Source organism: Ctenocephalides felis, unplaced genomic scaffold (assembly GCF_003426905.1).
Source record: "Ctenocephalides felis isolate EL2017-DRISC unplaced genomic scaffold, ASM342690v1 CF-g0.4_SCAFFOLD_01451, whole genome shotgun sequence".
NCBI classification, from domain to species: Eukaryota; Metazoa; Arthropoda; class Insecta; order Siphonaptera; family Pulicidae; genus Ctenocephalides; species Ctenocephalides felis.
The window spans coordinates 22,403-32,663 of NW_020537605.1; the positions used below are offsets into that span (position 1 = coordinate 22,403).

Here is a 10,261-nt window from a genome sequence, read left to right on the forward strand (position 1 = left end):
ATTTATTAAATATCAACTAATATATAATCTTTTCTCGGCAATGAATATAAGATATTATTATTTTATTCTATACAATTGAATTAAAAAAAAAAAAAAACATAAATATTATATTTTATTATTAATGACTAAATTATTTATACATTCGATTTATTTTAATAAAATATAATATGATAGAAATATTATGATTTTACAGAATAAACAGTTTGTGAATTTTTTGACTCAAGTTATTTCAAGAAACAACAGTACAATTGTTTACTGTTTTGTATTTTATCGTTCTTTTGAAAACTACGAATGAAATAATTAATTATAACGATAATATTATTTTATTAGATACTATGCAAAAAGAGAATAGAGCACACTTCTTGAACTTGAATGCACGACGCGACATAATGTTTTACACAAATGATTTCTAACCGAATTTTATGCGTTGGTGTATTGATAGTGTATTACATCGTAAATATAATTAATTATTTCATACAAATAATATTTTATTTTAATAAAATATTATATTCGTTATTTAATCAAATCGTTTATATTAGCTATTGTTCAGTATAGATTCATAGAGTACTCAAATGAATGTTCAATGACAGTTTATGAACAATTATGATACTATTTATGAATAAAAATTTACAAAAACTGTTTCTAGGATATATAAGTATAATTACATCGCATCAAAATATAACATATCTCAATGCTCATAAAAATGCGATAACGATTTTGTTGAAAACGCACTATTGAGTGCAGAAGTTATTTGAATATAATTAGCGATATTTTAGAAAAACTAACCGTTGAAATAAATCATGCTTTTGATGATATGTTGGGGATGAATTTGGCTATCATGTAAATCCATTGTTTTATGCGAATTATTTAGAATAAAAGCGCTGGATTTAATTTTTTACAAATAATTTACATTTTTGTAAAATTTTCAAATATTATTGTTTTCTCCTCGGTCCTACACTTTTCGAATATAGTTTTTGGCCACGCCCCTAACATATTTAACCAATCACGTGTTAGATTTACATTTTAACCTACGATTTTTTACTATAATGTCAGATAACGCTTTATCTACGTCGCCGGCGGCAACCGCTGCGCCAGCGACAGCATCGCCGAAAAAGGGCAAGACTGCGGCTGTTAAAAAACCGCGAGTGAAGCCGTCCCATCCTCCTACATCTGAAATGGTAAACAACGCTATTAAAAGTCTGAAAGAACGCGGCGGATCGTCGCTGCAGGCGATTAAGAAATATATGTCGGCCAATTATAAAATCGACGCCGAGAAAATGTCAACGTTCATTAAAAAGTATTTAAAGTCAGCTGTTCAAGCGGGCACACTGATTCAAACAAAAGGCAAAGGTGCTTCGGGTTCGTTCAAACTTGCCGCGAACGCTAAACAGAGCGGCGGCGAAAGCGGTGTTTCGGCTGGAAAAGCCAGGACCGCTAAGACGCCAGCGGCAAAAGCAAAATCGAAGACAGCAAAGTCGAAGGGCGCCGCCAAACCTGCTTCGTCCCCTAAAAAGAAGTCTGCATCCGCAGCGGGCACATTAAAAAAGTCGTCGGCGAAACCTAAGACGACAGTCGATAAGAAGAAGACCATTCAGGGTAAGTCGACGAAAGCCTCATCGGCCAAGGCAACGAGCAAAACGAAGAAAACCGTCAAGACCGCAGCCGCAAAGAAACCTAAATCGCCAAAGAAGACATCAAAAGTAGCCAAACCTTTGAAAAAAGCGTCACCGAAAAAGAAGTGAAAACATTTCATTATCTTTTTACACAACAGCAAACGAAAATGTTTGCACAAAGTCCTTTTCAGGACTAACAATAAATTTTTATCAAAGAACATTATTATTTTACTTATATATATCTTATCATCTTATATTATAGCCTTTTCGTGGACTTCGGAAAAAATTTTAATAAAATATTTGTAACAGGAGCGCAGCAACGCTCGCTGTGTTCCTCGCCGCCGTGTTGTGTCATTGACGAAATTTAAAAGTCAAAGTCTTTTCAATTTTCAATTTCGTCTTTGGTAGGGAGTTGTTCAATATCAATCGCTGAATTTTATTTATTTATTTATTATTTTTTTTTAAATAATTTTATATGAATAAATTATCTTAATCAAATGAAATATAATCAATAATTTATTAATAAAAGTTTTATATATCACTTTAAATAAATCAACTATACATAGAACGGCAACTCTCATAATAATTAAATTCATAATTTTTTCTAATTTTTTTTTATATAAATAATAAGTAAATGGAAATTAATTAATGAAATAAAATATAATCATTAATAATTTATGAAGTTTCAATCTTTTTTTCATATCGTATTCGAAAAAGAAAATTTATATAACTTTAAATAACTATATATGAAATTAAAAAATATACAATAAAAAAAAAAATATTTATATATATAAATATATATAATATAATATATATAATATAAATTTCTATCATCAGAACGGCAACTCGCCCATATTAATTAAATTTAGAATTTTTTAAAGAAGCTTTCAGAAATTCATGACGAATTTTACAAATTCAACTATAATATTTTTTAAACTTAACACAACAACACACTATTCAACAAGTCAAATCATGTGTGTTGTCAATAATTTCAATTAAAAAAAAAATCAATAAAAATTTCTAACGTATCGATGGAATAATTCTGCAAAATAAAATAATTTGAAAAATAATAAAAGTTCTTTTAATTGATCATTTTGGTGGTCCTGAAAAGGACCGATTTGTTTTATAGGACGACAGGCGTCTAAGCGCGTTCTCCTCGAATACGCCGAGCTAGTTGAATATCCTTGGGCATGATGGTTACGCGCTTGGCGTGGATCGCGCACAAGTTTGTATCTTCGAACAGGCCAACCAAATAGGCCTCGCTAGCTTCCTGCAATGCCATGACGGCGGAGCTCTGAAAACGCAGATCGGTCTTGAAGTCCTGAGCGATCTCGCGCACTAGACGTTGGAACGGCAACTTTCGTATGAGAAGCTCGGTGCTCTTCTGGTAACGACGGATCTCACGCAGAGCTACGGTGCCAGGCCGATAACGATGCGGCTTCTTCACACCGCCGGTCGCCGGCGCGCTCTTGCGAGCCGCTTTCGTTGCAAGCTGCTTACGGGGCGCCTTGCCACCGGTGGACTTGCGAGCTGTCTGCTTCGTACGGGCCATTATAACTCCTAGATTTCGTTTCGAGAACCTTCTCGTTTGACGATCGTTTTGATACTGACGCGTCCGGCTCGAATATTATGATCAAAATACATTACGAATGTCCGATGCTGTGCTCGGCTGTCATTGGTCGGCGCCGAATGCTCGCATAGCTATGATGGGCGTGGCCTAGCGAGCTCAAACTTTTCAATAATTTCGCTCGTCGGAATTCAGTCGTTATTCAGACTTCGAGCTGTTAACATCAATTTGTAAATTTATCCCGACTGCGATATATTGAAAAATGACCGGCCGTGGCAAAGGTGGTAAGGGACTCGGAAAGGGTGGCGCTAAGCGACACAGGAAAGTTCTTCGCGATAATATCCAAGGTATTACAAAGCCGGCTATACGTCGTCTTGCTCGCCGTGGCGGCGTCAAGCGTATCTCGGGTCTAATCTACGAAGAGACCCGCGGTGTTCTGAAAGTGTTTCTCGAGAACGTTATCCGCGATGCAGTCACATACACCGAGCACGCCAAGAGGAAGACCGTAACCGCTATGGATGTCGTATATGCGCTCAAACGTCAGGGTCGTACACTGTACGGTTTCGGCGGTTAAATTGATCAACGGACGCAGTCATTTCTTATAAATACAAAACAAAAAAGAGCCCTTTTAAGGGCTGTCAAATATAATTAAAAGAACAAGTAATATATTTTACAATTTACGTACAGGCTTTATTTGATTTTATATGAAATTTGTTTATTTTCTTGCAGAATAACTTGCTTTGGTAATATTATTGATAATATTATCAAATTGGAAAGCCCTTCGAATATGTTTTAAAGAAAGTATTAATTAATATATATTTTACTATTTTTTCGTATTGACTTTTTATATGCAATTGATTTCTTTTCTTACATGGGGGGGGCTTCAATTAATAGAAAATAGAGTATACTTTTAGTATTAGTATACTTTACAGTTAAGGGCTTCGAAAAGGGCTCTGAATTGAAGGAGCTCAATTAAATGAATGAATTTATTAAATTTTGCATATTATTTAAATTTATATAATATGTAATAATATATTTTATATATTTAAATAATAAAATTTTTAAAATATTTACGACAATAATTTTATTTTTACGAAAATATTTAAATTGCGATTTTTTTTAATATAAATATATTTTATAATAAATTAAAATAAACTTAAACTTATTAACTAAATTTGAAAAACTAAAGTTTTAAATTGAATTGAATATTCAATCATTAATTTTTATCATATTGAAAATATATAGAAATTGAACATTATTTATAATATAAATTAATAATAACGATCTCTAATAGAAATCTGATCAAAATTTATTGAAAATCCTAATAAAATATCATTAGTGTCAGGTTATTTTATTTTATCTATAAAACCAATGTAAAAATTATAAAGTTCTTTTGTAAAATATTTGTGGGCCCTGAGAAGGGCCTTTGTTATTGTCGACAGAACATATAAGTGGCATCACAAAATCTTCATCATTTTATTTCGAGCTGGTGTACTTGGTTACGGCCTTAGTACCTTCGCTGACGGCGTGTTTGGCCAACTCGCCTGGTAGCAATAGCCGGACTGCTGTCTGAATTTCCCGACTAGTGATTGTAGAGCGTTTGTTGTAGTGAGCCAAACGCGATGCCTCGGCCGCTATACGCTCGAAGATATCATTCACAAAGCTGTTCATGATGCTCATCGCCTTGCTCGAAATGCCCGTGTCAGGATGGACTTGTTTCAAGACTTTGTAAATATAAATGGCATAGCTCTCCTTGCGCTTACGTTTTTCTTCTTCTTGTCGCCCTTTGAAATATTTTTCTGGGCTTTGCCTGCTTTCTTAGCCGCTTTACCGCTGGTTTTCGGTGGCATGTCTGATGTTTACTAGTACACTGACTGATACGAAATGAGTCGTGCCGACGCTCCGTTTTCGTACTGCTTCAACGTTTTGACTGAAGCCGTAACAACGTACGTAGGCAGGGAGGGAGGGGCGTGTCTACAAAAAAATGGGCGTGTGCTTGCAACGCTCAGAAATCTATACGGGCCCGTTCGAGAACTTTGATATCATTCTCAGTTTGAAACACGAACCTGTAAACATGTCTGGTCGAGGCAAAGGCGGTAAAGTCAAGGGAAAGGCTAAGTCACGGTCTAACCGTGCCGGTCTTCAGTTTCCAGTCGGTCGTATTCATCGTTTGCTACGCAAAGGCAACTATGCCGAGCGTGTCGGCGCTGGTGCACCCGTCTACCTCGCTGCAGTCATGGAATATCTGGCCGCCGAAGTTCTCGAGTTAGCCGGCAATGCGGCTCGCGACAACAAGAAGACCAGAATAATTCCGCGTCATTTGCAACTGGCCATCCGCAATGACGAGGAACTCAACAAACTGTTATCGGGTGTTACGATTGCTCAGGGCGGTGTATTGCCGAACATACAAGCTGTGCTTTTGCCAAAGAAGACAGAAAAGAAAGCTTAAATTTCTTTTATTGTCGCAAATTGACATAAAACCGTCCTTCTCAGGACGAACAACTTTATTCAAAAAATGAACATATATTATTTTACTATTTATTTATTATTTTACTATTTTATTTATAATACTATTTAATTTACTATTCAATACTCATTTTAATTTATTTTAATTTTTTTATCATAACATTCGGTATATAATTCAATTGATTTTAGATATTTTTATTTAAATAAATATAAATAACAACATTTGTTTGAATGAATCAAAGAATATTTAAGGTTATAAATGTACGAAATAATAACTTTATTTATTAGTTACGTTGTTATAAATCATTTAAAATGAATATAAAAAAAATCTATATAAGTATATTAATTTTTGTAGTGATTTCAACATCAAATAAATAATTCTTGTTTTATTATCGAATATTAGCACATTTATATGTTATTATGTTATCAATTATTATTGAATTTCACTAATATCGATTATAGAATTTGTATATTTAAAAAAAAAAATTGTAGGGTTTGTTAATGATTTGATTTTTATAACATTCGCAATTCAGGCTAAAATCTCGCATGTTTTCTGACCCTCGAGCAAACGGTTATTCACGGTCGTCGTGTTTAGGAACTGCCGCTGTATAGTGGCCTAAATGTTTCAGCAAGCATTTACGCTAGATATCAATGTCAATACCATAATACCTTATAGCAATTTGTTAGTCTCGACGAGAAGAATAAAATAATAATTATTCATAAAGAAAATAATAATGTTATAGTGAATTTTGACGCGTGTTTTTAAAAAGGGGCGTGGCTTAGTGATCGTGGAAAGTTTTACTAATAATTATCGTACAAAATTTATTAATAATCATAAATAAATGAATTGTTATAAAATTATAATAGTATTATTATAAAGTTATAATGAATTATTATGAAATTTTACTATTGTCGAATATAAATTTTGTATATTTAGGTATTATTTACATATTTCCTTAAAATTTAAGAAAAATTAGATAATCTCGAAAAAATTATATGAACACACATAACGATTTATATATCATTTTATTCGTGATTTTATTCTGCATCTTTCGTACGAACAAAGTTTTTTCGTATCTTTTACTGTTTAGCTAGTAGAGAGCAATCTGTGTGATTGATCACTTATTGAAATGCAAATTACATTTAGATTGCAGCAATTATTGACAATATTTCTATATTTTCATAAAGAAACCATATAAATTATAATACATTGTTAAAATTTCGTATGGTTCTCCAGTCATTCAATTCTAATAACAATCACCATTTAGGCTAAAATCTTGCATGTTTTCTGACCCTCGAACAAACGGTTATTCACGGTCAGCGTGTTTAGATATAGCAGCAGAGCCGCATATTCAGTTCAGCAGCAGCATTCAAGAATAAAAGAATAAAATAATATTTATTAAATATCAACTAATATATAATCTTTTCTCGGCAATGAATATAAGATATTATTATTTTATTCTATACAATTGAATTAAAAAAAAAAAAAACATAAATATTATATTTTATTATTAATGACTAAATTATTTATACATTCGATTTATTTTAATAAAATATAATATGATAGAAATATTATGATTTTACAGAATAAACAGTTTGTGAATTTTTTGACTCAAGTTATTTCAAGAAACAACAGTACAATTGTTTACTGTTTTGTATTTTATCGTTCTTTTGAAAACTACGAATGAAATAATTAATTATAACGATAATATTATTTTATTAGATACTATGCAAAAAGAGAATAGAGCACACTTCTTGAACTTGAATGCACGACGCGACATAATGTTTTACACAAATGATTTCTAACCGAATTTATGCGTTGGTGTATTGATAGTGTATTACATCGTAAATATAATTAATTATTTCATACAAATAATATTTTATTTTAATAAAATATTATATTCGTTATTTAATCAAATCGTTTATATTAGCTATTGTTCAGTATAGATTCATAGAGTACTCAAATGAATGTTCAATGACAGTTTATGAACAATTATGATACTATTTATGAATAAAAATTTACAAAAACTGTTTCTAGGATATATAAGTATAATTACATCGCATCAAATATAACATATCTCAATGCTCATAAAAATGCGATAACGATTTTGTTGAAAACGCACTATTGAGTGCAGAAGTTATTTGAATATAATTAGCGATATTTTAGAAAAACTAACCGTTGAAATAAATCATGCTTTTGATGATATGTTGGGGATGAATTTGGCTATCATGTAAATCCATTGTTTTATGCGAATTATTTAGAATAAAAGCGCTGGATTTAATTTTTTACAAATAATTTACATTTTTGTAAAATTTTCAAATATTATTGTTTTCTCCTCGGTCCTACACTTTTCGAATATAGTTTTTGGCCACGCCCCTAACATATTTAACCAATCACGTGTTAGATTTACATTTTAACCTACGATTTTTTACTATAATGTCAGATAACGCTTTATCTACGTCGCCGGCGGCAACCGCTGCGCCAGCGACAGCATCGCCGAAAAAGGGCAAGACTGCGGCTGTTAAAAAACCGCGAGTGAAGCCGTCCCATCCTCCTACATCTGAAATGGTAAACAACGCTATTAAAAGTCTGAAAGAACGCGGCGGATCGTCGCTGCAGGCGATTAAGAAATATATGTCGGCCAATTATAAAATCGACGCCGAGAAAATGTCAACGTTCATTAAAAAGTATTTAAAGTCAGCTGTTCAAGCGGGCACACTGATTCAAACAAAAGGCAAAGGTGCTTCGGGTTCGTTCAAACTTGCCGCGAACGCTAAACAGAGCGGCGGCGAAAGCGGTGTTTCGGCTGGAAAAGCCAGGACCGCTAAGACGCCAGCGGCAAAAGCAAAATCGAAGACAGCAAAGTCGAAGGGCGCCGCCAAACCTGCTTCGTCCCCTAAAAAGAAGTCTGCATCCGCAGCGGGCACATTAAAAAAGTCGTCGGCGAAACCTAAGACGACAGTCGATAAGAAGAAGACCATTCAGGGTAAGTCGACGAAAGCCTCATCGGCCAAGGCAACGAGCAAAACGAAGAAAACCGTCAAGACCGCAGCCGCAAAGAAACCTAAATCGCCAAAGAAGACATCAAAAGTAGCCAAACCTTTGAAAAAAGCGTCACCGAAAAAGAAGTGAAAACATTTCATTATCTTTTTACACAACAGCAAACGAAAATGTTTGCACAAAGTCCTTTTCAGGACTAACAATAAATTTTTATCAAAGAACATTATTATTTTACTTATATATATCTTATCATCTTATATTATAGCCTTTTCGTGGACTTCGGAAAAAATTTTAATAAAATATTTGTAACAGGAGCGCAGCAACGCTCGCTGTGTTCCTCGCCGCCGTGTTGTGTCATTGACGAAATTTAAAAGTCAAAGTCTTTTCAATTTTCAATTTCGTCTTTGGTAGGGAGTTGTTCAATATCAATCGCTGAATTTTATATTTATTTATTATTTTTTTTTAAATAATTTTATATGAATAAATTATCTTAATCAAATGAAATATAATCAATAATTTATTAATAAAAGTTTTATATATCACTTTAAATAAATCAACTATACATAGAACGGCAACTCTCATAATAATTAAATTCATAATTTTTTCTAATTTTTTTTTTATAAAATAATAAGTAAATGGAAATTAATTAATGAAATAAATATACATTAATAATTTATGAAGTTTCAATCTTTTTTTCATATCGTATTCGAAAAAGAAATTTATATAACTTTAAATAACTATATATGAAATTAAAAAATATACAATAAAAAAAAAATATTTATATATATAAATATATATAATATAATATATATAATATAAATTTCTATCATCAGAACGGCAACTCGCCCATATTAATTAAATTTAGAATTTTTTAAAGAAGCTTTCAGAAATTCATGACGAATTTTACAAATTCAACTATAATATTTTTTAAACTTAACACAACAACACACTATTCAACAAGTCAAATCATGTGTGTTGTCAATAATTTCAATTAAAAAAAAAATCAATAAAAATTTCTAACGTATCGATGGAATAATTCTGCAAAATAAAATAATTTGAAAATAATAAAAGTTCTTTTAATTGATCATTTTGGTGGTCCTGAAAAGGACCGATTTGTTTTATAGGACGACAGGCGTCTAAGCGCGTTCTCCTCGAATACGCCGAGCTAGTTGAATATCCTTGGGCATGATGGTTACGCGCTTGGCGTGGATCGCGCACAAGTTTGTATCTTCGAACAGGCCAACCAAATAGGCCTCGCTAGCTTCCTGCAATGCCATGACGGCGGAGCTCTGAAAACGCAGATCGGTCTTGAAGTCCTGAGCGATCTCGCGCACTAGACGTTGGAACGGCAACTTTCGTATGAGAAGCTCGGTGCTCTTCTGGTAACGACGGATCTCACGCAGAGCTACGGTGCCAGGCCGATAACGATGCGGCTTCTTCACACCGCCGGTCGCCGGCGCGCTCTTGCGAGCCGCTTTCGTTGCAAGCTGCTTACGGGGCGCCTTGCCACCGGTGGACTTGCGAGCTGTCTGCTTCGTACGGGCCATTATAACTCCTAGATTTCGTTTCGAGAACCTTCTCGTTTTGACGATCGTTTGATACTGACGCGTCCGG

The 10,261-nt window shown here is 33.2% G+C and overlaps 5 protein-coding genes and 1 pseudogene across 5 annotated transcripts; 4 read left to right on the top strand and 2 right to left on the bottom strand.

Annotated features, from left to right (window-relative positions):
* Window positions 1-1,010: 1,010 nt before the first annotated feature.
* Window positions 1,011-1,770, top strand: LOC113369708 (histone H1-like). Its single transcript, XM_026610278.1, has one exon. The coding sequence runs from the start codon at window positions 1,047-1,049 to the stop codon at window positions 1,740-1,742; it is 696 nt and encodes a 231-aa protein (XP_026466063.1). The 5' UTR covers window positions 1,011-1,046; the 3' UTR covers window positions 1,743-1,770.
* Window positions 1,771-2,729: 959 nt separating this feature from the next.
* LOC113369717 lies at window positions 2,730-10,225 on the bottom strand. The gene is made up of 3 exons (XM_026610286.1): window positions 9,792-10,225; window positions 4,676-4,964; window positions 2,730-3,232 (listed from the first exon to the last, which is right to left on the bottom strand). Exons 1-3 carry the CDS (start codon window positions 10,192-10,194, stop codon window positions 2,755-2,757), a joined length of 1,170 nt encoding a protein of 389 aa, XP_026466071.1. The 5' UTR covers window positions 10,195-10,225; the 3' UTR covers window positions 2,730-2,754.
* LOC113369715 (histone H4) lies at window positions 3,363-3,824 on the top strand. The gene has a single exon (XM_026610284.1). It carries the CDS (start codon window positions 3,443-3,445, stop codon window positions 3,752-3,754), a length of 312 nt encoding a protein of 103 aa, XP_026466069.1. The 5' UTR covers window positions 3,363-3,442; the 3' UTR covers window positions 3,755-3,824.
* Window positions 4,579-5,030, bottom strand: LOC113369713 (annotated as a pseudogene).
* On the top strand, window positions 5,246-5,671 carry LOC113369710 (histone H2A). Its single transcript, XM_026610279.1, has one exon. The coding sequence runs from the start codon at window positions 5,255-5,257 to the stop codon at window positions 5,627-5,629; it is 375 nt and encodes a 124-aa protein (XP_026466064.1). The 5' UTR covers window positions 5,246-5,254; the 3' UTR covers window positions 5,630-5,671.
* On the top strand, window positions 8,048-8,807 carry LOC113369707 (histone H1-like). The gene has a single exon (XM_026610277.1). The coding sequence runs from the start codon at window positions 8,084-8,086 to the stop codon at window positions 8,777-8,779; it is 696 nt and encodes a 231-aa protein (XP_026466062.1). The 5' UTR covers window positions 8,048-8,083; the 3' UTR covers window positions 8,780-8,807.
* Window positions 10,226-10,261: the final 36 nt, after the last annotated feature.

Coding starts and splice junctions, on each gene's coding strand:
- LOC113369708 (XM_026610278.1), top strand. CDS start 1,047: ATGTCAGATAACGCTTTATCTACGTCGCCGGCGGCAACCGCTGCGCCA.
- LOC113369715 (XM_026610284.1), top strand. CDS start 3,443: ATGACCGGCCGTGGCAAAGGTGGTAAGGGACTCGGAAAGGGTGGCGCT.
- LOC113369710 (XM_026610279.1), top strand. CDS start 5,255: ATGTCTGGTCGAGGCAAAGGCGGTAAAGTCAAGGGAAAGGCTAAGTCA.
- LOC113369707 (XM_026610277.1), top strand. CDS start 8,084: ATGTCAGATAACGCTTTATCTACGTCGCCGGCGGCAACCGCTGCGCCA.
- LOC113369717 (XM_026610286.1), bottom strand. CDS start 10,194: ATGGCCCGTACGAAGCAGACAGCTCGCAAGTCCACCGGTGGCAAGGCG. Junction 4,965..9,791: donor TCGGCGTATTCGAGGAGAAC/GCGCTTAGACGC, acceptor AATATTTCAAAG/GGCGACAAGAAGAAGAAAAA. Junction 3,233..4,675: donor GGTACTAAGGCCGTAACCAA/GTACACCAGCTC, acceptor ATAATATTCGAG/CCGGACGCGTCAGTATCAAA.